This window comes from Cyprinus carpio, chromosome A9 (genome assembly GCF_018340385.1).
Source record: "Cyprinus carpio isolate SPL01 chromosome A9, ASM1834038v1, whole genome shotgun sequence".
Classification (NCBI taxonomy): Eukaryota; Metazoa; Chordata; class Actinopteri; order Cypriniformes; family Cyprinidae; genus Cyprinus; species Cyprinus carpio.
In genome coordinates, this window is record NC_056580.1 from 11,926,695 (window position 1) to 11,954,120 (window position 27,426).

Sequence of the window (27,426 nt, forward strand, 5' to 3'; positions counted from 1 at the left end):
CACTTTGCGTTTAGATCATTAAAATAGGGCCCGAAAGGATAGATGTTATCTTTTGTTTTGGTGTAAATTACTTACTTAATGCTAAACTGCCAATAATTTAAGCCACGGGGAGACTAGACAACTGTGATTCATTGTATTGCATTAATAGAAAGCAAAAATTTTTAAAGATTTGTAATACAAAGTATTTTTCCAAAACTAAGTTTTATTAGTGTTTTTGTGCCATGACAGTGAGGAACATATGTGAAGTAGCCATGTGCACTTACTAGACTGTATCATTCTAGCGTTTAATTCCGAGGAGGAGTTTAGCCTACAATAGGGTGACTAAACGTGCCATTTTCCCAGGACACGTCCTGGCCAGGATTTCTATATTAACTAAAATATCCACGTTTTGGCTTTGTTTGCGCTGCGCAGACCAATTGTTGTATGCCAAAGTACTGTACAGTACTTTGATGTCATACACCGATCAGTATGCTCAGTGCTGCTTCAAGTCGAACGCTAATAAGTACACGTATTTGCATCGCTTTGACTGTTCTCAGTAGATCCCACCTTCTCACGCACCAGATTTAGTCGATTACGTACAATGTCTGCATGTTATTGGTCAAACAATCATTACCTTCATTAAGTGTGAAAACAGGAAACCAAAGCCAAAACCTGGATATTTTAGGCAATATAGAAATCCTGGCCATGACGTTTGAGAAGCACCCAATAGTTGCTCACAGTATTTCCATTAGCAGTGTACGATTTCACTCTAAAACTAATGCAGTTGCCTTGATGTTCCTACAGAGGGAAGTCTCAGTGTTGGAAACTGTGAGCCATGCAAGGTTTTGGATTGTTAGTTGAATAACCAATCATGCCAAACATTATCACAATTTGGAAGATTACCTGATCAAAAATGCTTCTATCCCTATAAGTATACATGTTCATAGGCCAGTATTTTAATGCTGTTTGTTTTTTATCTTCAAGCTCATACTTCACTTTTTAAAAAGAAATGTTTCAAAGAGCCCAATTTGCATCAGTAATGAACTTTAATTACACATTGTTCTGCTGAATTTAGTGTCTATGTTTCAAATGTACATTTTAAAGTGCATTGCTTTTTATTTAGTAGGTTATAGTTTATTGATAAATATTTAAAAGTATTCTGTTATATTTTAGTTTCTGTTCAAATTGGACGTAAAATTGCAAATATACATTTAACATGTCCTCATTCATTTTTAAAACATTTGTTGCTCTGCAAACCCATCCAATATTAAGCATATCTCAAATATACACCTATTTAAAGGGGTCATATGATGCGATTTCAAGTCAAGTCAAGTCACCTTTATTTATATAGCACTTTTAACAATACAGATTATGTCAAAGCAACTGAACAACATTAATTAGGGAAATAGTGTGTCAATAATGCAAAATTACAATAGTAAACACTCATTTTTCAGTTAAAGGCAGTTCATCATTGAATTCAGTGATGTCATCATCCAGCTCAGTTCAGTTTAAATAGTATCTTTGCAATCAAGTCAACAGTATCATTGGAAATGAAGTGTCCCCAACTAGGAAGGAACCAAAACTTCATCGGTGACAGAATGGAGAAAAAACCTTGGGAGAAACCAGGCTCAGTAGGGGGGCCAGTTCTCCTCTGGCCAGACGAAACCAGCAGTTCAATTCCAGGCTGCAGCAAAGTCACATTGTGCAGAGGACTCAACTGGTTCCTGTGGTCTTGTCCTGGTGGTTGTCTGAGAAAAGGTCTTTACAGGGGATCTGTATCTGGGGCTCATCTAGTTGTCTTGGTCTCCGCTGTCTTTCAGGGCTGTAGAGGTCCTTTCTAGGTGCTGATCCACCATCTGATCTGGATACAGACTGGATCTGGTGGCTATGGTGACCTCAGAATAAGAGAGAAACAGACTGATATTAGCATAGATGCCATTGTGTTAGGTCCGGTTGACCTAATTAATGCAGCCTAAAAATCCTTTAAAGGATTTGGATATTAGAAGTGTATTATTGTGTTATGTGTAAGCCAGGTTAAAGAGATGGATCTTTAATCTAGATTTAGACTGCAAGAGTGTGTCTGCCTCCCGAACAATGTTAGGTAGGTTATTCCAGAGTTTGGGCGCTAAATAGGAAAAGGATCTGCCGCCTACAGTTGATTTTGATATTCTAGCTATTATCAAATTGCCAGAGTTTTAAAAATGCAGCGGACATAGAGGACTATAATGTAACAAGAGCTTGTTCAAATACTGAGGTGATAAACCATTCAGGGCTTTATAAGTAATTAGCAAGATTTTAAAATCTATACGATGTTTAATAGGCAGCCAGTGCAGTGTTAATATGGGCTAATATGGTCATACTTCCTGGTCCTAGTAAGAACTCTAGCTTCTGCATTTTGGACCAGCTGGAGTTTGTTTATTAAGCGTGCAGAACAACTACCCAATAAAGCATTACAATAATCTAACCTTGAGGTCATAAACGCATGGATTAACATTTCTGCATTTGACATTGAGAGCATAGGTCGTAATTTAAATATTATTTTGAGATGGAAAAATGCAGTTTTAGAAACGTGGCTTTTAGAAACGTGGCTTTCTAAGGAAAGATTGCTATCAAATAGCACACCTAGGTGTCACGGTTCATAGATCTATGGTGTCATCTTGTTGTCTGTGTGTAGGTTGCGGGGTGTATCACCTGATTGTTCAGTGTGGGCGTCGCCGCTGATTACTGATCAGCGGCAGCTGCGGCTTATTACATCTTGCCTATTTAACGCGTTGTCTTTCGTCTCATGTTTGTCAGATCGTTGTTTGGAGTCCGGGTGTTTGTTCGTGTCTCTCGTGTTTGTTGTACCTGCTCTGGATTTCTCGTCGCTGTTTCCTGTTGCCTGTCTGTTCCTGTGGATTATCGTTCTGGAATTCCTCGTTCATCACTTCAACCACGTTGACTTCACGGACACCACTCACCACGGATCAGCACTCACCACGGACACCATCGCCCATCAAAGTCCCTGTGTTACCATCTCTCCTGCTGCTTATTTGTCTTGTCATTTCATGTACATCTGACTTTATCTGGCGTGAAGCTCTATTAAAAGAGATAATTAACTTGCAATTGCATCCAGTCGTCTTTTCCGTGACACCTAGGTTCCTAACGTATGACGAAGAATTGACAGAGCAGCCATCGAGTCTTAGACAGTGCTCTAGGTTATTACATGCAAAGTTTTTAGGTCCTATAATTAACACCTCTGTTTTTTCAAAATTTAGCAGTAAGAAATTACTCGTCATCCAGTTTTTTTTATATCGACTATTCAGCTAGTTTTTCAAATTGGTATGTTTTGCCGGGCCACAAAGAAAAGCTGAGTGTCATCAGCATAACAGTGAAAGCTAACACCGTGTTTCCTGATGATATCTCCCAAGGGTAACATGTAAAGTGTGAAGAGTAACAGCCCTAGTACTGAGCTTTGAGGTACTCCATACTGCACTTGTGATCGATATGATATCTCTTCATTCACTGCTACAAATTGATTGCGGTCATAAAAGTACGATTTGAACCATGCTAATGCACTTCCATTAATGCCAACAAAGTTTTTGACTAGTCTATGCAAAAGAATGTTGTGGTCAATAGTGTTGAACGCAGCGCTAAGATCCTATACCACTAATAGAGAGAAAAAACCACGATCAGATGATAAGAGGAGGTCATTTGTAACTCTAATTAGAGCAGTCTCAGTACTATGATGCGGTCTAAATCCTGACTGGAAATCCTCACAGATACTATTTTTCTCTAAGAAGGAATATAATTGTGATTTCAAGTTTTCCTTTCTCTTTGGAGTGTTACAAGCTGTTCGTGAATAGATACGATCCCTAAAGTAGCAAAGACTAAAGGCTCAAACCCAAAGAGATATTCTTAATAAAAGTTTAGACTCGTCCACACCCTCCTAATGTCTTTGTCACGATGTGGGAAGATATGCATAATGTCGCCCAAATGTTCACGCAAAGAAAGAAGGCGTAACTATGATTCTGCTGTTGCTGCCGGCGCCATGTCGTGGAGACGCTGTTTCATTGTGAAAGCGAAAATACTTTGTTTAGCCTTCCAAAAGAGGACACAACTAGAAATCAGTGGTTAAGTTGTATTTACTGTTCCAGAACAGTTCAACCCAAATATTCAGATGTGTGCAGCACATTTTATGAAGGACTGTTTCCTCATCCTAGGAGAGAAGACTACAATGCCAGCTGTTCTGACTCACAGTCAGTAAGAACGTTTACATATTTAAAGGATTTTCCACTGATGATTCAAACGTGAGTTTTGAGCAGTGTAGAGTAGCACTTGTTGTTTGTCGTTTCTCCGATCACAAATGCAGACATGGTTTTATGTTTACGCAGTGCGATGCAACGCGTAAAAGGCAGTATAAGTCATTATAATCCAAAATTATGTCCCCAGTGGATGCAACAAATGGCTCGTTTGTAATGGGTTTTATTGTTTTTGTCTTGTTGTGCCGGTGTTCTGACCGGAACACGCATCACAATATGGCAACATTTCCGTCACACGCTTGAGGCATTCAGCCAATCACAATGCACTGGATAGCTGGCCAATCAGAGCTCACCTCGCTTTTCAGACTGATGACCTTTGTAAAAAACAACGCATTTCAGAAAGGCGGAGCATAGAGGATAATAATGAAAATAATTTAACCTTAAACAACATAAAAACACATAAATAAAATTTCCTTACACTAAATACACAAAAAAAAAAAATTTTAATCTTTTTAGCATCATATGACCCCTTTAAATAACAGCACCTTATGACATTTTGTGTTTGCCATGAGCTTTGCATTTGATAAGAACAAGAATCATTTATAAAAAAAAGTATTTATTTATCTATGCAAAAGTTAGTTGTAATATGCTTTTCCTTTTTTTTTCTTCTTTTTTTTTTTAATTTTCATCCATGCCATTACAAACTATATACATCTGTTCCTATTTAATTTTTTGCATGACGTAACATGTTTCTAGACTTTCACCCCAATTGGTTGCTTTCACTGCCTTATATAGACATAGTCACACCTAGCTGCTTGGATCTCCACCTCTGCTAACATAAACCAGATTCATTGTGAGATATTAGAGTAGTTTAAGCTACACATGACCTGGTCATTTCTCGTCTACATTTCCTATAGCTGGAAAAAGCCACAGTAAAAGATTTTTTTATACCATCGATATAATGGCTGGCGTGTGGTTGCTCCTGAGTCTCTTTGTCTTTGGTTCAGCTGAAGCTGGGAAACTGTTGGTTATTCCATCAGATGGCAGTCACTGGTTAGGGATGAAGCCTATTGTGGAGGAGCTGGGGAGGAGAGGAAACCAGGTGGTAGTCGTTGTTCCAGAGGCAAGTCTGAGTATGGGTCCTTCAGAGCATACCACCACTCTGACATATCCAGTGAACTACACCAAGGCTGAATTAGAAGCGAACTTAGCAGATCAGTTAAACACAATTCTGAGCATTGATGTCTCTACAGACCTGGCCAAGTTTCAGTCATTCATCATCTCATTGGATATTCTGCAAACATATTTATTGAGGAACGCAGATGGTCTGCTCTTCAACAAGGATTTGATGAAAAAACTGCAAGATTACAACTTTGATGCAGTTCTCACAGATCCATTTGAGCCCATTGGAGCAATAGCTGGTGAATATCTCTCAATTCCAGCTATTTATATGCAAATAAACCTTCCTTGTGGTGTCGATACTCTTGCCAGTCAATGTCCAGTTCCAGCTTCTTATGCTCCACAACCTTTTACTCACTTTACTGACCACATGAATCTTTGGCAAAGAAGTGTGAACCTGGTCAGAGCTCTGCTGAAGCCCATGGCTTGTAGACGTTTGTTTACTCTTGCTGATGAGATTGCCTCACGGGTACTGCATAGAAAAACATCAACAGTGGAGATACTGAGTCATGCAGCTCTCTGGTTTATGCGTTTTGATTTTGCCTTTGAATTTCCACGGCCACTGATGCCCAACATGGTCATGATTGGAGGAATGGCAACCAAGAAGCCAAAATCATTGTCACAAGTAAGTTCTTGTAATTACATTTGCATGTAAATTTGCATTAACATGATCAGTGCCATAGCTCTCTTTTTCATGTGACTTTTCTCTATCTTTGTCTGTCATTGACTCATCATCATGGACTGTGAAAATAGGCAAATGCATAAGCAACTATTAAAACAAGCATCTATATACCATATAGAGAGTGTTTTGTCTAAATTAATGGCATCTAATTGGCTGAGAAAGAGCAAGAAACTGTTTGGGTTTTTTAAGAGGAGGTCTGTAAGAGGACAGAGCATAATCATTCCAGAAATGTGTGAATGCCTCTTTTGAAATATCTCTGCTTTAAAAACAATATCAAACATTTTATCTCTGGGCACTGAGGCAAAGTACCTGTGTAAAGGGCACAACTTAAATTATATATATATATATATATATATATATATATATATATATATATATATATATATATATATAATTTAGTCAGGGACCCTGCCATTTTAAGGGCTGTCTTAAAGGAATCTTTAAAGATCATTATTTTGTGTATTTGGTGTAACAGAATATGTTGACGTGCTTTAATGTTCAAAAAACACATCATTTTTCAAATACTGTACATTACTGTAGTTCCTCTTTGCCCCGCCTCTCTTAAACATGTTGTTTTCTACAAAGCCCCTCCTTCCGACAAGTAAAGTCTGCTCTGATTGGCCAGCTGAATCAGTGCATTGTGATTGGCCGAACACCACAAGTACATGTCGGAAATGTAACGCCCCTTTCCATAATCGCGAGCTTCAGCTTTCAAAATAAATGGAAAGGCAGTAAAAAATTTCCTTAGTTTTACCATCAGTTCAAGCCTAAAAGGGAATTTTCTTTCCTTTCGGAGGATGCATTCCAAGGTAGGAAGGCATCAAGGCATGTCCGAATTCAATGTCAGCTTCAGTTCCTGTCTCCTGAGATGCCTTCATCTGGCTGATTTTTGAAGGCAGCACAGATATATCCTTCGCTGCCTTTGATATCCCCCAATTCTGTGCGTTCAATTCTGTGACAGTTAAGCTGAAAAATAAAGATGGCGTCTGAAAGTTGCGGTCAGTGGTCAGTTTATGTGTAAATTTACATTTTTGATCAACGTTTTTCACTTTTGATGTCATTTCTAGCGAGAAATTAATATTGCAGTAAAAAAGTTATCACCAAAGCTCTCTCTATATTTTGCTGTAGATCATTAAACCGTTACTCTGCCTCAGAAGTCTGTCCGAAATCAGTTTCATGAGGTGCGCTGCCTGCAAAGTCAATGCCTCATATGGCAGTGAGGCAGCAAGTCACCTGCCTAAGTTTTCGGATGCAGCCACAGTGAAGATGCTCATATGTATTTGCAGTACACAAGCCACGATTTAGAAAGCTGACTCCACTGTGAGTGACACTGTCTCTCTCTCACGCACACGCACACACACACACACACACACACACACACACACACGACGTGATACTCTACACGGCGCAAAACTCGGCATTTAAACAGTCAATAGCAAATACCTAAACTATTAAGAAATAGTTGATTCAGAATAAGCACCAGATTGTCATAGCAAAGTCGGAACTGACCCATTTTTTTTTTTTTTAATAGGCTTTGCACAGCCAGCCTTGTAGGTTGCAAAGTTTGTAGCCTTGAAAGTTGAAAGCTAACCTCTTCTAGGTTCACAAAACTGTCATTCATAAAATGCGTTGCACAAATTCGAACGTCTGGGTTGTGCTGTTCTGTTGTAAATAAATCTTAACCAAAGTTTCCTTATTGCATCTGCTTTTGGAAAGCCAAAAAAAGTGCTTTTGCTTTCGCACAGAATCACACAGTGTCTCGCTGACATGGCTGCATCAACACTACTGCGGTTCCTGAAACCACACCTTCTTTCTTTGCATGTACATTTGGATGGCATTAGACAAATATTTCCACATTGTGACGTAGAGATGTGGGGGCGTGTTTGAACGAGGCGTTTTAGCCTGGTCTGGATCAGCCTTCTCTTTTAGATAGAATAAATCCTTGTGTGGGAGACTTTGAGCTTTGTAACTCTGCAGATTGTATACATGCACAAATAGCTACATAACACACTGAAGAAAAGGAAAAATAGAAATCGCATCATAGGACCCCTTTAATCATAAAGGCTTTCCAGTGTACTGAAACGTTTGGTCCATAAAAAGTCCCACAATGCACCGTGAAAAAAGTGAAACCCTTAACAAAAACTATGAATATCAAAACATAAAACACTCCAGCCAACACAAATTGAAACATGCTTGATATTTTGAAGAAAAAAACAACCACAATTGTTTAATTATATTTTAGCATAAACATACATTGATAGACAGGTACTGAACATAATCTAGCTAACATTTACACTTAATTTACAACTAGATCATTGCAGATATATTTATATAAATCAAAGTATTTATCACAATGTACTTTAAATAGCATTTAAAAATGTCTGAAAAATATTAGTTCTGCTGTTGTTCAAATAACAGTAGTGACGTTGTACAACGATCAGTGTCCTAATCTGTAATTAGAAAAGGTCCTTACTGTCCTTACCAGTGCCTGAATTTTGTTACACAATATAGTGTTTCACAACCTAGGGAGCTGATTGAGAGACACCCACAATTTGCATGATATGTGACCTTGGAAATTATTCTTTATGCTTAGTTCAGTTTGTTAACATTTATGTCAGTTACCTGACATTTATTTTCTGATAAATTTATTGTTTTTTAGTTTTTTAAATTCAGTTGTCAGGGTGATAAATGTTTTTTAGTTTTTTAAATTCAGTTGTCAGGGTGATAAAACTGTCCTGATTTCATAATGAAGAAAAAAATAGACATTAAGCTTAATCTTAATATTTTATTAATTGTCATCAGGTCAGTGTTGATTTTTAAATACTTTACTTGAATAATAGAATTATATTTATACAGTTTGAAATATCACAAATGTCAAATATATGTAGAAATTAACTTTAACCTATATTCATATTTTCTGTAAAAGTATTGTTTACTGTTGGTTCATGATACCTAATGCATTAACTAATGTTAACATGTTGAACGTTACTAAAAAGTGTTACCAAAATCTGTTGCTGACATTTGGTCCTCTACCTTTGTATGAACAAAGCTATCTCTAGATAACTTGGACAATTCTCATATCCTCGTATGTTCTTGAAATAATTAACCTAGAGCTACATTTCACCTACTTGTTAGACTTTAAACCACAGTGCAGCGACTGTGTCTGAGCTCATTAGTTGTGCTATACAAACATGCTGCAGTGGCCTATCAACATGCACTCCCCTTTTGTCTAGTTTTGAGGCCCCTCCTTTTCTGAAAACATTTCCAGGCTTCTTAAATGTACCGTATCTATGTATGCTGTATACTGTACAAACATTAGAGGGATGGTGAGAGTACTGAGTGTTTCCACTCTGGGGCTTCTAGCTTTGCTATGCTTGTATGCCTCACAGCCTGTGCAGGATGGAAAGTGCTTGTTATGCAAGTGGATGGCAGCCGCATGAAGATCCTGGTGGAAGAGATGGGTCAGATGGGTCATGAGATGGTGGTCCTGGTCCCTAAAACCAGTGTTCTGATTAGGGTGTCTGGTAATTACCCCACTAAGTCTTTTCATGTGCTTAAGCTGGATGCTAACATGGAACACATCAAGAAGAATTTGTTTGAGAAGCTTCCACAAGTATATTTGTGAATGGGGAACCTGATGCAGTTCACAAATCTGCAGGTTAAAGCCTGTGAAGGGCTGCTGTAAGATGAGTCCCTGATTAAGATTCTAAGAGAGACAGGATTTTATGTTTTGCTCACTGATCCTTTCCTGCCCTGTGGCACCATGCATCATTGCTGATTCCTTCTCACTTCCTGTCATTTACTTCTTGCCTTTGATTCCCTGTCTGCTTGATGAGGCAGCTGCCCATTATCCCTCACCTCCATCTTTTGTACCACATTTTTTCACTGGTTACTCAGATAAGATGACTTTCTCTTAGAGAGTAAGAAACACGCTTGACATTTTTCAAAGTGCCACAAACTGTTTGCCAGATTTGATGAACTGGCCAGTAGATATCTGCAGAAGGAAATCCCCAAAAAATTTATCACACATACCACTAATAAACCACATAGATGTCAACACAGATTTATAAAAAGGGCGGTGTGGTTAGGTTAATGCATAGTGTACAATCAGCAGATTTTTATGCAAAAGGAACCTCTTTAGAGTGATTCTGCTAAATTATCCTTCTTATTTCCTGGCTACTTGCCACATAAGCAAATAATTGGACATAAAATATTAATTTGTATGGCTGACACATGGTTTCTGACACAAATTTCATGATTTGATTCTATTTTGATTCACAAACTTGCGATTCAGTTATCCCTGATAGCATGCGTACATCACAGAGATGTCTATTTGACGTCTTCAAGACGTATTTTTTAGTGTTTGCTCATCTGCAATATGTCTATAGGACATTTCCTACCAGATGTCAAATAGACATTTAGAAAATGTCTTTAAGATGTTTATTATTTAGAATGTATATAAAATTCAGATTTTTGTACACAGCAGATGCTTTCCAGATGAAGCAATATTTAACAGACATCTTGCAGATGTACATGTAATATTCTGATTCAATTTGATTTGATTTGATATTGATTATTTTGGATATATAGCAGGTATAGTACATGGCAAATTTTCTCAAGGAAACAAAATCTCTCAACTAATGCTGTAAAACATACAGTATGATAGTCATTTGGTACTACAGTACTGCAATATTGAAGGTTAAAAATAACTGATTTGCATACAAATACTTAAAATACACTCAACTGAGTTTTTATAATAATAAAATGTAATTCTATCGTTACAATTTCATGATTATATTTCTACTCTAGTTCATTGTTTAAAATATAAATTTTAAATGTTGGCTGTCATAAAAACAGACTGATAAAAACGGATGTCATAAAAACAGATTGATTCAAACTAATTCAATATTGGAAAAAAAAGTAAAAAATTATGTTATATGGTGCATATATTTAGCTGCTCTCTCTAGTGTAAATTATTCTTGCTGACTAATATGTTCATTCTCATTGAATGTTTCTGCTGCTTCTCTTGAACTGAGATGCTAACAGTGATCACTCCAAATTAAACAGCGCCAAAAGTCATTGGTCACCTCCAGTGTAGATAGCCTTGCGTCGGGTGTAGACAGTGTGTTTAAAGATTAGAAAGTAAGACGTAGCATAGCTTGCCCTTGGATTTACCAGTTCAACACCAGTGTATTGTGTGCCTCAAAATAGCTTCTGATAGTATGAAGCTGAACAAGTTAAGACACCACTTATAGATTTCACATCACAAGCACAAAGAGAAGTCTGTTGAAGTTGAGAAGTTGTAGTACTGTATTAATTACAATGTTTCAAAAAAATCCTATAGTATTTTGCAAGCAATGTCATGTCTGAGATTGTTTTTATGGGTGCCTGTAGGTGAAGGGCTTGAAAATATTTTTCTCTACAAAAGGGAGGTCCGGCAGAAAAAGTTTGTAACGATATTTCACAGACAAGAATTTGCTGAACTCGTGCAGGAGTTTATTAGAACAAAAGCACTGGAGAAACAGGCAGTTAGAAGTAGGCGAGTTTACCAGGTAAGTTAACACTTCTCTTAAATAGTCGTTCCGTCTTGGGTTACAATTTAGGCACACAGTAAATCACAAATAATATTTATTATCCCCAGCTAGGCATGGCAGATAACATAAACTTCACTTAAATCTGAACAAAAGCAGATGTAAATACCTTGAGGTAAACAGAGAATTTAGGAATCACATAATCCCTTATTTTTCCATCTAGGACATAAAAAACACAGGTAAGTCTATCTTTCACGGGGAATCACAGAGAACGACTATCCAGAGGAACAAATGTAACATCAGGTAGGTTAACACAGGTAAGAAACTATCTTAAAAATCTTCCATGCAAGAATCAGAAACCCAGGTAAGTCTTTCAGGTAGTTATGTTATGCCTGATACTGAGGCTTCGAAGCTTGTGTCTATAACATCAGGTAGAGGTCTGCACAGGCTTTGAACAGCATCAGCACAACCAACATCTCATTTAGAATTCTCCAAATTCATTTGAATAAGGTTAAGAACAAATTAATGTGTGTGAACATTTTGTATTGGGTGGAATCTTTTTGTGGGAAGTTTTACTGTGTGCATAAATATGAATAATCCACAAACAATAGTGAATAATTGATTACTTTAATGCCATATTTAGATTGAGCACATCCTTCTAGCTGCAAACATCTTCACCCTTTGTACCCAGTCCTGCCTCATTTATGGTTGTACTTTAACCTGTGTGGTTACACTGCATGAGTCTTTCCCTTCCTTAATCTCCTTCAACTGTCACTGTACTTCACACCGATAGAATGACTGTCATGTGGTTGCTTCTGGGAGTGTTCCTCTTTGGTTCAGCTGAAGCTTAAAACCGTTGGCTATTCCATCAGATGAGAGTCACTGGTTAGGGGCGAAGCCCATTGTGGAGGAGCTGGGCAGGGCTGGATTAACATAAGGGCTAGGTGGGGCTGAAGTCCCAGGGCCTGGGCAAGGAGGGGGCCTGTGATTGGCTGTGGACAAAAGGAAAAGTAGGCTTAGATTGACTGACAATCGGGAGCACCTGAAGTTTTTCCGGTGGGCCAATCACAGAAACTCTACCACACCCCCACATATTAAGTGCTGTTATTAACCCATCAACCCCTGAAGGCAATTTTAGAGTTCTTTTTTTCTGAGTGAATACACAAAAGTAAAGAGTTATACCTCTAAAATTATAGCAAGGAGAGTCAAAAGTTAGGTATCGTTTGAAAGAAAACTTCCTACATTTTAGAAAAAAAAAATTCAATATATTTCGACATTCTCATGCTGAGAAACTGCTGATAAAAGACAAAAAAAAGTGTGCTCAATCTTTCTTATTTGACGTGCAATATCTCAGGAAATAAATAAGGTAGAAGGAAAATTATTTTTGGTGAAGTTCACCTACATGTAAACTGCATCTGGATCAAACATCCATTAGTAGAGCTTCTCAACCTTTTTCAAGAGAAATTGCAGTGCGATTGGACAGGTTTCTTTTCAGTGTCTCTGATAACTGTAGCATATTGTAAAATGCTGTACATTTATCTGGGGTTGGGGGTGGAATCGTGTCAGTGGTGTATCATTTAAACTGTATGATTTACCTGACAGTGGAAAACAGGTTTTGATCAGTTTATGCCATAATGTATTTTGTTAAGCTATAAAACTTACTCCCCTAGAACATTGACAATGACTCTGAAACTATCAACCCATGGATTAAAATTAGATAGATAGTGTTTGTTAATTAGTATTCACCATGGCTTTGATAATGAAGAATTCTGTATTCTTCACCTCCCAAATGGCAGCATTATTGACCCATCCTGATCTAAAGTACATATAACTGTCGGTACTTTTGTACGCTTTCAGCTTGGCTTCAGTGTAAGATGAGAGATTCTCCACAAGATAGATGTAAACATCACAAAGTGGAGCTCTGGCTGGAACTTGGTGGGTTTTTTAATGACCCAAATATGGTGCTGCATATGGATCGCAAATGCCCAAAACTTAGAGTTTTTGTTTTTTTTCTTCTATTGACAGGTGATGTTGGCCCATTGTTTTGCCTGCCAGGTCACTCACCACACATCATGTGACTAAAAACTATGATTGCTTGAAAACAGGATTGGTTGAAAATACACACACAGGCTTACTGAAGCAGGATGGAAATAAACTTTGCAAGCCAGTGGGTCACCAGGAACAGGTTGATTTGGGGGGTTATGAGTGGTTATGGACGAATGACTGAAACGCCTTTGTCCATGTTTCACTCTGTCTTGAATCGCGCTCTCGGAAAGCAGGATCTATTCTGCGGCTCAGTTTTTCAACTCATTTTTTTTTTTTTTTATAATATGTTTCATAATTTCAACATTTCCTGGTTTGAGGCATCATTGATCTAACCGGACTAGTGTTAATTTAGTTAACAAAATCTATGACGAAAAATGTTCGTAAATGAACATGCAATATCATTGACGAAAAAAGACAAGACTAAAATGTAGTTAAAAGAACAACAACAACAAATATATATATATATATATATATATATATATATATATATATATGTATCTTAAAGTATGGGCTGAGAAGCTGTTGGTGATGTCCATAGATGGCAGCTGCTGGACACTACCAAACTACTCTTACTATTTTTGCTGCCATATCTTTATACAGAAATAGTAATTAAATGAATTCAGCAATTTAATTTAAAAACACTGCTTGTATTATTCCACTTATTGTCTTTGTGTTTGTCAGTCTGTAGTTTAGTGGTGGGGATTTTACAGTGACTCTTTCTGCAGGATGCATAGATGCGCCAAAAGGTTGTACTAAAGTATATAAAAATTACTAGTCATTTGTACCTTGGAGTTAAGTAAATAATTGTTGTTACTATTATTGATGACAGCACCAGATGTTGGCATTAGATTTGAATTCAGTATGCATAAGAGAAAGAGAGAGATATTAGATTAGATGTTAAGTAGGGTGTGGATACAGTCTGAATCTGTACTTTATGCTAGCAAGTATCTGTGGGTATTCATGACAAGCTTAAAAGTACATTTAATTAGTAGAACATATAAAAACAGAACATCATGTATAAAACATGCTCTGTAATCATTCTCTCAGCACATTCTTTCTATCAGAATACTGTGCTTTTGACTGCTAAGCCTCTCATGCTGTAGCACTCTTGTATGTGAGCATTCATGTCTTTGTGTGACTGCCTTGTGTTCCCATGTTTTTAGGGAGGAGCTAGGAATAATCAGTTGAATAAAAAGTGAGGCAGTCCCATGGGCGTAAATTTCATCTAACATTTGGGGGTACAATAAGCATACAATTTCTCAAGAGCAATTTCTGAAGGGGACACAAAGATGTATTGCCTAAATTAAGGCCAAACTGCTAACTAATGTGGACCTAATATGTGGACTTATTGTACTTGGGGGGATGTTTTTGAAATGTGCACTGAAAGATGGCCAGTTTATCCATTTTTCCTTTAATTGACATTTTTAATATCTGGCAAACAACACAAAAAACAATTAGCGTTGTGTTTCGAAAATAGGATCGTATCATTTTGAGGTTCATATGATGGTTTTTATCACCACGCAGTCATATTTAATGTTACAGTTAAATCATCTTGCATCTTCCACATAGTATTTTAGGTTAGATCTGTTTAATGTTACAGTATGGTGCTTTTCAATAGTTCATGTAGGTATTTGTATGAATGAGCGATGTAATGTAAGGAAGAACTGCTTTGAGGAGTCAACAGTGAAAGCTTGATCCATTGTGTCCTTGAAATATATTACCTATGTTCAATTCTGACATCTGTCCTCTGTGCAGGAGCTGGAAGAGTTTGTGAATGGTTCTGGAGAGCATGGGTTTGTGGTCTTCACTCTGGGCTCCTTGGTGCCACAGTTACCCGAGGCCAAAGCCAGAGAAATTTTTGAGGCATTTAGGCAGATACCTCAGAGGGTAAGTGAGGAGACACTTAAAAAATAAAAGACTATTTTTAACCCTTAGGTGCTGTTCAGGGTCTTTTGTCCCCAAATGATGTTTGCTGGAATAAAAAACAAGTTCCCTTTGTCTAAATGGTATGAGACTTTGTACTGTTTTCAACACTTGGTAGTTCTACAAATAAGAAAAATTAAACTGCATTGGTATCTGGTTGTATGTTATTGTGAAAAAAAGGGTTACGCTTTATTTTAATGTGTCCTACTTATGCATTAAAATATTACATTAAAAAAAAAACTGTCAAACTTTGTCAACTTGTACTTTATGAAATTAAACTTCTGTTTTAATTAATTATATGCAGCAAATACGAGACATGACATGTAAACGAGAGCTGCACGATTTTGGATAAATTGAGAAATCATGTTTTTTTATATAGGGAAATTGGAGATTTTAGATTCTGAAGAAAAACACAAAATTAGAAAACGAAACAAAAAAAAATAAAAATAAAAAAACTGAAGGAAACAGTGTACTCAATGAAAGACTTCTGTTTTAATTAATGAATATGCAGATTTAATGACAAAACTAGAGCTTTTTTGGATAAATGGGAATCATGTTTTCGCCACCACCTTGCGGAAGAGGAAAAAGATTAGAACAATAAATACACGTGTTAAGATACTTTTCGTTGCTTAAGATTTAAAAAAAAATCGCTACTGTGTACGGTGCCCGTAAGTTTATACCCAAACTATAAACTGTTATCCCAGTACTTCTGTTAGTTAAATGTCTGTAACACAGAAATAATGATGTGTGGTTGAAAAGTACGGTGCCCGTAAGGTGACATGTCCGGTTCACTTAGTTTTGTCATTGTCGTGACATAATAACTCATGGGAACTTGATAATATGTCGTGACCAAGAGATATTAATTTGAGGGAACATCATATTAACTCGTGGGAATGTGATATTATGTCGTGGCCACGAGATCATTTTGTCGACGTAACGACATCCTTATGTCGTGGCCTCGAGATTTTATGCTGAGGAAACGACATCCATTTCTCGTGGCCACGACTTCTTATATTGAGGGAACAACATATTTTTCTCGTGGCCAAGAGTTTAATTCATAAACAAACCTGTGTAACCATAGCAACACGAGATTATCAGAGATGGATTCATTAATATTTTATTTTGAATTTAGAAATTTTTATATTCATTATAGAAATTAATACATTATTAAATTATTATATAAACCATAGGCTTTGGCTATTGGACTGAATTATGTGCGATAGTCAGCGTTCAAATTTATCATGAATAAATGTTACATAAGGTGCATTATATAAAATAGGCCTGCAAGAAAACATTTTTATCCATCCTACATTAACTGATAGTCTTTTTAATGTAATATGTGTATGTTATTATTATTATCCTATTATTATTGGTTATATTTTTATATTCGTTTATATTCATTTTCCCCCTTCATTTCGATCTCTTTACTTAACATTCTGAATACCTTTGTAAATAATAGCCTACTGTAAATGCTTGAAATGCCTATAAAGCTTTGATTATGCTGACTATTTTGGTGGAATGCAGTTTAAATTTAACATATATTTCATTTTATTTTGGCTAATTAATGGACCATAATTATAAATATTATAGTATTTCGTTGAGGAATTAATCATTTACGTAGTTTCACTTGTAAATGAAAACACAACATGCTCATTTATCATCACACATGGGCATAATACAATCATAAAGTCAAAACCTTATTGGCATAATGGTCAGGCGTTTATTTACAAAATATATGTTAGGCTAGCAAATACTAACACAATTATACAAAATGTTAACTAGGTAAAGTGATACACAAATTGAAAGGGGAAATAGGCATATATAACAATAAAAATACAAATATTGTCCTAATAAGTTAATGAAATAATAATATACAAATATATAATTAAATGTTTAATGTTAATAAAAAAAATAAAATTATTATATTTTTGATAATCCCGGGTTTCTATGGTCTATGGTTGTTTACCCATTAAACTCCTGGCCACAAGAAAAATATGTTGTTCCCTCAACATAAGAAGTCATGGCCAAGAGAAATGGACTTTATTTCCTCAACATAACATCTTGAGGCCACGACATAAAGATGTCATTACCTCGACAAAATGATCTTGTGGCCACAACATAATATCATGTTCCCACAAGTTAATATGACGTTCCCTCAAATTAATATCTCGTGGCCACAACATATTATCATGTCCCCACAAGTTAATATGATGTTCCCTCAAATTAATATCTTGTAGCAATGACATATTATCACGGTCCCACGAGTTATTATGACAAAACTAAGTGAACCGACCATGTCACCTTACGGGCACCATAGAAAAGACTGTTTGTGTTGATCTTTCTGGATCAGCAGCAGCATGAATGATTCATTAACATAGGCAGCGACAAAACATGCTTCTCACGCTCCATTATACTCGCAATGTGAAACAGTCTTAATAGACATAGCTATATTGTTGTCATTCAGGAATAGGCTGGCCTGGGTGTTTGAATTGAGATCGCCATCTTTAAATGATTAATTGTGCAGCTCTAATGTAAACACTTAAAATTGTTACCAGTCGGATCTCGCGAGATCTCGTAGTACTTACTATATTGTCAGGTTTAGGATTTGGGTTTGTCTTAGGTTTACTTGCATGTGATTTTGCATAATTAATTGTTATTATAATAGTAAGTACATGTAACAAGGATGATGGCGATCATAATGTTTGGGGTCTGGGGAGACTCTACATTGAAATGAATGGGGAAATTAAAAAATCAATACTTTTTTCCTTTTTAATTTGTCAAATAAAAATCATTAAATCCACCACAATGCAGATCACAAAATACACGAAAATGAAGTGCCAGCCCTTCCACACGTTCACAATGTAAATAATGCAGACAACACAAAAACATAAAGGGGTCATATGATGTTGCTAAAAAGAACATTATTTTGTGTATTTGGTGTATCAAAATGTGTTTATGCGGTTTAAGTTTCAAAAAACATTATTTTCCATATACTGTACATTATTGTTTCTCCTCTGTGCCCTGCCTTTCTGAAATGTGTCATTTTTTTTTACAAAAAAAAGAGCTCATCGCTCTGAAAAGGTGGTGTGCTCTGAATGGCCAGCTATCCAGTGCGTTGTGATTGGCCGAATACCTCAAGCGTGTGACAGAAATGTTACGCCCCTTACCATACTGTGAAGCGTGTCCCGGTCAAAAAAGTCGCGCGACAAGACAAAAACAATAAAACCCATTACAAACAAGCCATTTGTTGCATCCAGTGGGTACATAATTACGGATTATAATAACTTTTACTGTCTTTTTACGTGTTGCATTGCATAGCGTAGCATAAAAACTAACCATGTATGAATTTGTGATCGGAGAAACGACAAACAACAAGCGCTACTCTACACTGCTTAAAACTTGCGTTTGAATAATCAGTGACAAAACCTTTAAATATGAAAACGTACTTACAGACTGTGAGTCAGAACAGCCGGCATTGTAGTCTACTCTCCCAGGATGAGGAAACAGTCCTCCATAAAACGTGCTGAACACATCTGAATATTTGGGATGAACTGTTCTGGAACAGTGTTGTAAATACAACTTAACCACTGATTTTTAGTTGTGTCCTCTTTTGGAAGGCCAAACAAAGTAGTTTCGCTTTCACAATGAAACACAGCGTCTCCAAAACAGCGAGAACCAAAGTTACACCTTCTTTCTTTGCGTGAACATTTGGGCGGCGCTATGCAAATCTTCCTACATCATGACGTAGACATGTGGGGGGCGTGTTTAAACGAGGCGTTTTAGGAGGGCATGGATGAGTCTAAACTTTTATTAAGAATATCTCTTTGGGTTTGATACTTTAGTCTTTGCAACTTCTTTTTTACAAAATCTTATCTATTCACAAACAGCTTGCAAAAAACTGCTAAACTTTAACAAAGAGTCACTTTTTGCAAGATGGCATCCCCCGAGACAGACATGTTTGCTCGCACCACTCTTGAATGCCGGTTTTTCTTTCTTTTTTTTGTTTGTTTTCTGTTTTATCTGCCACGCACAAATGCAGGGCATTGCTAACTTGCAACAGACAGGAATTACTGGACATCGCCAATTCAGCCAACCATCTTGAATTTACTGGTTTTATACCTCTGGAGCTACAACACATTAGTCGCTCCCACAGTCACCGCCACCACCCCCAGGAAGGCCGTGAAGCACCGAGCTCGAGCGAGGTAGCTGACCCGAGGAGAGTGCTCCAGAGAGGGCAAACCAAGAGGGGAGGGCTTCATGATAAGCTAAAAGCGCGCACTAGCCGACCACCACAACCTAGCCTGTTGTTAGCTAACATGCGGCCTCTGGAAAACAAACTGGTTGAGCTGAGAGCAAGAGTTACATCACAGCAGGAAATAAGAGAATGTTGCACTCTGATTTTCACCGAGACCTGGCTCTCAGAGAAAGTCCCAGAATCCTCTGTTCAGCTACAGACTCACTCCATACACCGAGGAGACTGGACCGCAGCCTCCGGTAAGGCAAAAGGGGAAGGTGTGTATGTGTTTATTAATAACTCTTGGTGCGGAGACATACATACTGTTTTTAAGCACTGCTCGCCAGACATGGAGTTTTTATTGCTGAAATGCCATCCCTATTATCTACCGAGGGAATTTACTGCTGTGTTTAAAGCTGCTGTGTTTATAGCTGCAGTTTACATCCACCCTGCTAACTCCAAAGTAGTGCTAGGCAAGCTCCATGAAGTACTAAGTGAACTAGAGACGGCTCACCCTGATGCCGTTTTTATTGCAGCTGGTGACTTTAATCAGTGAAAATTACGGACTGTTCTTCCCAAATATCACCAACATGTGGACATTCCCTCCCGCAATAAAAACACACTGGATAATGTTTATAGCAACATACGCGATGCATACAAGGATGCACCCTGCCCCCACTTTGGATACTCAGACCACATCTCTTTGTTTATGTACCCGGCCTACAGACAAAGACTCAAACAAACAAACCCTGTCACCAAACAGGTTAAGCTCTGGACCCTACAAACTGAGGGCATCTTGCAGGACTGTTTTGCTCTGACAGACTGGGATGTGTTTAAGGCTGCAGCAACTTTGGAGGACTCTTCTGTCAGTGTGCAGGATTATGCTGAGTATGTGACTGGGTACATTAGCACTTGTGTTGATAACATCATACCCACCATACAAGTCAGGAAGTTCCCCAATCAGAAGCCCTGGATAAACAGTCAGGTACGCCACATGCTGCGTGCTCGATCTCTTGCATTTACATCAGGCAACAAGACAGAGTACAAAGCTGCAAAGTATGGACTGAGAAAAGCCATTACAGCAGCAACAAGACAGTACAGAGAGAAGTTGGACAGTTTCTACTCAAATGCTGATGGTGTGATGGTGTGAGGACAACAACCTCACCCTCATCATGGACAAGACAAAGGAGATGATAGTGGACTTGAGGAAAAAGAGGAGAACTCACCAGCCACTGGTTATCTGAAAGCTTGAAGTGGAGAGGGGGTTAGCAGCTTTAAATACCTGGGGGTCCACATCAGTGAGGACCTCACCTAGACACTCAACACCACCCAGCTGGTTAAGAAAGCACAACAGCGGCTGTACTTCCTGAGAAGGCTGAGGAAGTTTGTCACCTAAGATCCTCCACAACTTCTACAGCTGTGTAGTTGAGAACGTCTTGACCAACTGCGTCACTGCGTGGTATGGCAGCACTACTGTAAGGGACCGCAAACGTCTGCAGAGAGTTGTGAAGACTGCTGAGAAGATCATCAGGCCATTTACCACCGCAGAGTCCACAGAAGAGCTGCATCCATCATTAAAGACCCCACCCACCCCCAACACAGACTGTTCACACTCCTACCCCAGGATGGAGGTATAGGAGTGTAAATTGCAAGACTTCCAGATTAAGGAACTCCTTCTTCCCCTCAGCTATTAGACTCTTAAAGAGGTAGCTAGCTAGTTGACATATCTATCTCAGAGAACAATCGGTTCAAATTGTTTCTTCTCATTGAACATTTGTAATGTTATTGCTGTTATTACTACCATTGTATATTTGTTAATATTACTCATGTAGCCTCATCTTAATTTTGCACATTTGTTACAGTTACAGCTGCTATTGTTATCATGTAGTTGCACTCAATTTGCACGTTACTGCACCATTGTTTTTTGCACATACGTTATTACTGTACATTTGCATATATAGATATAATATACATAGTCTATATTTCTATTTTTCACATTCTATATTCCTACTCTATCCTTGCATATATAGATATACATAGTCTATACTTCTATTGTCATAGTCTACATTCCTACTACTGCAGCATAGTTTTTATTATTATGTTTCTTACATTGTATGTGTGTATAGTTTGTATAGTGTATAGTTTGTGTATGTGTGTTATAGTTTTGCGCTGTCTTGGCATTCATTGTGGACAGCAAAGTAAGAATTTAATTGCTCACTGGGTATATGACAATAAACGCTTTGAATCCTTGAATCCTTTTTATTATTACAATAATGATTTTATAAATTCTTAACATAAATCTAAATAAAAAAAAATAAAAAAAAACTGAAAAAATGTGGAAATGGCAAATTAGTTGTTGAGTAATGCTCTAGAGCCATCTGATGGCTGTAGTTGAAATTTAAAAGTGTTTGTTTTCAAGTACAGTAGATGGAAACCATTTTCCATTATGCTATGGCACATTAGCTATATTATTCCCATGAATTAAAATTAGGAATGTGGGTCTTTTATAAAGTAAATTTTAGATAAAAAGTAGAAAAAAACTATTTTAAATATTTTTTAATTTATTTAAATAAATACAAAAAATACCATAAATCCTCCCAAAACTGCACAAATGTAGAGTAAAAACATTAATAGATTGAGTAAAATTACATTTTTTTAAAGCTTTATTATCAAATTTTGTTATCTTGGGTATAACATGTGTGTATATGACTGTATACACCCCAAACGAACAGCACATAAGGGTTAAATGCTTAAATACAATTGTAATGCAAACTTACTTTAATATAACACTATGATGGTCATGTTTAAGGATCCTTTAGGGGTCAAAGTATGTCCAACAGTGTTGCCAATTTTTTTTTTCTAGAGAAATAAGCAACCTGGTCTAAATAAAACAAAAAAGCCCAAAGCGTCCCTTGGTTTTGGGTGGTGGGACATATGCACATCATGTAGTCTGCATAAGGAACACCTTTGAAAAGGATTTTGTTCCAGTTTTCTAATTTCTTCTGCCAAAAAAGTTTTCATTGCTTGAACTGTTTCTAAGCTGTTTAAAAAGAAAAACTCCCCCAGCATGTTATTCAAAGACCAAATGGCCATCTCAACATGCAATAAACGCACTGAATTGAAAACTGTGATTTTATTGTCCACAAACTCATAAGACACAACTCTTCCACTTTATTGTCTAAATACGATTATTTACAAATATGTGCGGATTGACAACTATGAATTTTATTATTTATGAAATTTTGTGTTTCATCAAAAGCAGCTTGTAATGGCATGACGATGCTAAATCAGATTACTTCAGTTCTCAAAATATTCTGGTAAAAAAAAAAAAAAAAAAAAAAAGTTAGTCATTTTGTGAGTTATTTAATGTTAAATGCATGCAGCTCTGATATGGAAGAAAAACAATGACAAATCTCTTTGAAACAAAAACTGACTGACACTAACTGAAAAAATAAACAAAATAATGCATTGTATTAACAGTGCTTGCATTTTAATGAACATTATATGATATAACATGCCAGAAATCCAAAACAGTAAAAATGCTCTTTTAAAATACACAGTACATCACATGGTCTAATATTACTGCTCATAAATTCATGGCATCTAGATTCGAGCATTGTCACATGTGCACTCTGACTCTGCCCTGTTCTCACTGTCACTCACCCGCCCTCACACTCAGAGTGCAAATAAACACACCTGTTGCTCATTACCTGAGTGTTTGGACTTGTATGTGAGTGTGTATATACAGTATACTGCTCCTTCACAGTCTTCAGGTGGCTGGCCTTGAAGTAAGATACAGTATGTACTCTTTTGCTGTCAAAACGATTAATTGTGATTATTTGCATCCAAAATAAACATTTGTTCACATAATATGTGTGTACTTTGTCTATATGTATAAACACACACACACACACACACACACTTAAGATGTGTAATATACAATCCCGATTCCAAAAAAGTTGGGACACTGTACAAATTGTGAGTAAAAAAGGAATGGAATAATTTACAAATCTCATAAACATATATTTTATTCACAATTGAATATAGTTAACATATCAAATGTTGAAAGTGAGACATTTTGAAATGTCATGCTAAATATTGGCTCATTTTGGATTTCATAAGAGCTACACATTCCAAAAAAGTTGGGACAGGTAGCAATAAGAGGCAGGAAAAGTTAAATGTACATATAAGGAACAGCTGGAGGACCAATTTGCAACTTATTAGGTCAATAGGCAACACGATTGGGTATAAAAAGGGCCTCTCAGAGTGGCAGTGTCTCTCAGAATTCAAGATGGGCAGAGGATCACCAATTCCCCCAATGCTGCGGCGAAAAATAGTGGAGCAATATCAGAAAGGAGTTTCTCAGAGAAAAATTGCAAATAGTTTGAAGTTATCATCATCTACAGTGCATAATACCATCCAAAGATTCAGAGAATCTGGAACAATCTCTGTGCGTAAGGATCAAGGCCGGAAAACCATACTGGATGCCCAAAATCTTCGGGCCCTTAGACCGCATTGCATCACATACAGGAATGCTACTGTAATGGAAATCACAACATGGGCTCAGGAATACTTCTGGAAAACATTGTCGGTGAATACAATCCACCGTGCCATTCGCCGTTGCCGGCTAAATCTCTGTAGGTCAAAAAAGAAGCCATATCTAAACATGATCCAGAAGCGCAGGAATTTTCTCTGGGCCAAGGCTCATTTAAAATGGACTGTGGCAAAGTGGAAAACTGTTCTGTGGTCAGACAAATCAAAATTTGAAGATCTTTTTGGAAAACCGGGATGCCATGTCATCCGGACTAAAGAGGACAAGGACAACCCAAGTGGTTATCAGCGCTCAGTTCAGAAGCCTGCATCTCTGATGGTATGGGGTTGCATGAGTGCGTGTGGCATGGGCACCTTACACATCTGGAAAGGCACCATCAATGCTGAAAGGTATATCCAAGTTCTAGAACAACACATGCTCCCATCCAGACGTCGTCTCTTCCAGTGAAGACCTTGCATTTTCCAACACGACAATGCCAGACCACATACTGCATCAATTACAACATCATGGCTGCATAGAAGAAGGATCCGGGTACTGAAATGGCCAGCCTGCAGTCCAGATCTTTCACCCATAGAAAACATTTGGCGCATCATAAAGAGGAACATGCGACAAAAGACCTAAGACAGTTGAGCAACTAGAAGCCTGTATTAGACAAGAATGGGACAACATTCCTATTCCTAAACTTGAGCAACTTGTCTCCTCAGTCCCCAGACTGTTATAAAAAGAAGAGGGGCTGCCACACAGTGGTAAACATGGCCTTGTTCCAACTTTGAGATGTGTTGATGCCATGAAATTTAAAATCAACTTTTCCCTTAAAATGATACATTTTCTCAGTTTAAACATCTGATATGTCATCTATGTTGTATTCTGAATAAAATATTGAAATTTGAAACTTCCACATCATTGCATTCTGTTTTTATTTACAATTTGTACAGTGTCTCAACTTTTTTGGAATTGGGTTTGTATATTTTTAGTTATACAGTATATAATATACATTCATATTTATATGCATGCATATATTTCAAAGCACTACAATCAAACGTGCCTTCAGATATCACCATGACATCACTTCACTAAAACGACACAAACCTCAATATGGAGCCCCAGCTGGGAGTACCCGAGCCGACAGCTCCCGAAATACTCTCGGGTTCAGGGTTCAGGTTAATATTTAGTGAATAGCTTCGGGTTTGGGTCAGGCTCTGGTTTGTAGCTAAAGAAATACTATAGGCTATGCGGTAGGCTACACGGTTTTCATTGATGCAGACACACAAACTTTTCTCAATAACTTCGACACTGACATGCTGCATTATATTTATAAGCAACGAGGGGTTTAAAAAAAATAATAATAATAATCACTGTTTTTGAAGTAACTAAGCTCAACTTATTTGTAGAGAGAGATACAACTTTCATCCCTCTCACTCCTGATAATTATTTCAAATAAATGATATAATTCATTCAAACATGGTATTACCGCACTACTTCATATCTGTCTGATTTTAAGCGGGCAGAATGTTAGAACAAGCCATAACCGACAAAAATGACCATAATTTTTTACTCTTTGCCTCCAAGTCAAGCATTAAAATCTTTTAAGATACATGCTAGCCCTGAATTACCTTACGTATAAGGTGCATGCCGTTTTCTGTATAGGCTATTTAAAACAAAACTTGTTTTGCTTTTGTGCCTGCTCTAGCGGTTTCTCTGTCACAACACAGCAAACAACATGGGCACATTAGTTACAAGGACAGGCAGAGAGTTCATGGACGGCCTCCTTGGCCGTACAGATGGCCTCCATAGCCGTGACAGGACAGGCAGAGAGTTCATGGACGGCCTCCTTGGCCGTGACAGGGCAGTCAGAGAGTTCAAATGTGGGCACCACCACCTCGGGAGGATCTGCAGTGGAAGTCACCACCTCTGGAGGTTCTGGAGTGGATTCACTGTTAGGAGAGGCCTCAGGAGCAGACTCATGGACAGGAAAGATCTCTGGAGCACAGTGTGCAGCCCACACACTGAAAATGGCAACTGCCATAACAGGAAGCACTGAGGTCAGGGGAATAGTGACAACCATTGCTGAGTCCCTGGGGATGCCAGCTGCTCGCACCGACATCAATGGTGAGTCCATCATACTGGCAATCAGTCCTGGCCCAAAGTTATTTTCCCAATGGAGCCAGCACAATTACAATTTCTTGTGCAGCGGCGCTGGGCTGGCGACCATCTTGTGATGAAGCTCAGGTACAGGGACCACAGAACGGAAAGGAGCTGGACACCTGGGAGTACTGACCTCAACTATAAAGGGAGATCCACAAAACAGCAAAAAGTCAATAAGCTGCACCAAGGTCCAGCTGGGGTCTTCCTCTGGTAAATTTAAGCTAATATTAGCATCAAGACCACTCCAGAAACAGTCCTTTACCAAATCCTCATCCCCAGGCATAAGGTGGCTATACTGAAGGAATTCCTCCACATAAAGTTCAATGGGTTGGCCATTTTGAAAAATGGAACAGAGCACACTTACAGGGTTGAATGAACTTTTAGGTTGTAGGCTGATTATTCTGTGAAGTGGGAGGTGTGACAACAGAGTGAGGATCAAAAACGCAGCTTTACTTCACAAGAGTGGTCAAAAACAGGCAAGGTCAAACACCAGCAAAACAGGTACAATCCAAGTCAAAGACAAAAAGAGTAATCCAATAAGCAATCCAAGGTCAAAATACATGGCTAGGCTAGGCTAGGCTAGGCTAGGCTAGGCTAGGCCTAGGCTAGGCTGAAACTAGACAAAGTAACACGTTAACAGGCTAAGAAATAATCAGCAATGTGTATGGGAGTGTGCAACTTTTATAGTGTTCCTGATATGAAACAGGTGGGCGCAATAATGAGTTCCTAGGCAGGGGTTAATGGGAAATGGAGTCCCAGAGAGAGCCAAGACAAAACCCCTTGTCGTGACAGTAATGTGATGCTGCACCAATTGTTGATAATGTTTTATAATTGATAAGTGCTTTTTTTTTTTCTATTGCCTCTGTTCTGAACTGGCTGCTGTGCCTTGAAGTCTCTTTACATGTATCTGCTTA

The 27,426-nt window shown here is 37.8% G+C and overlaps 1 protein-coding gene across 1 annotated transcript in view; it reads left to right on the forward strand.

Annotated features, from left to right (window-relative positions):
* The first annotated feature begins 5,065 nt into the window (after window positions 1-5,065).
* Window positions 5,066-27,426, forward strand: part of LOC109096697 (UDP-glucuronosyltransferase 1A5-like) — a 28,235-nt gene continuing 5,874 nt past the window's right edge. The window contains exons 1-2 of the mRNA XM_042763487.1: window positions 5,066-6,024; window positions 15,414-15,545. Coding sequence (XP_042619421.1) covers window positions 5,182-6,024; window positions 15,414-15,545 — 975 coding nt within the window. The 5' untranslated portion in view covers window positions 5,066-5,181. The remainder of the gene's footprint in view (window positions 6,025-15,413; window positions 15,546-27,426) is intronic.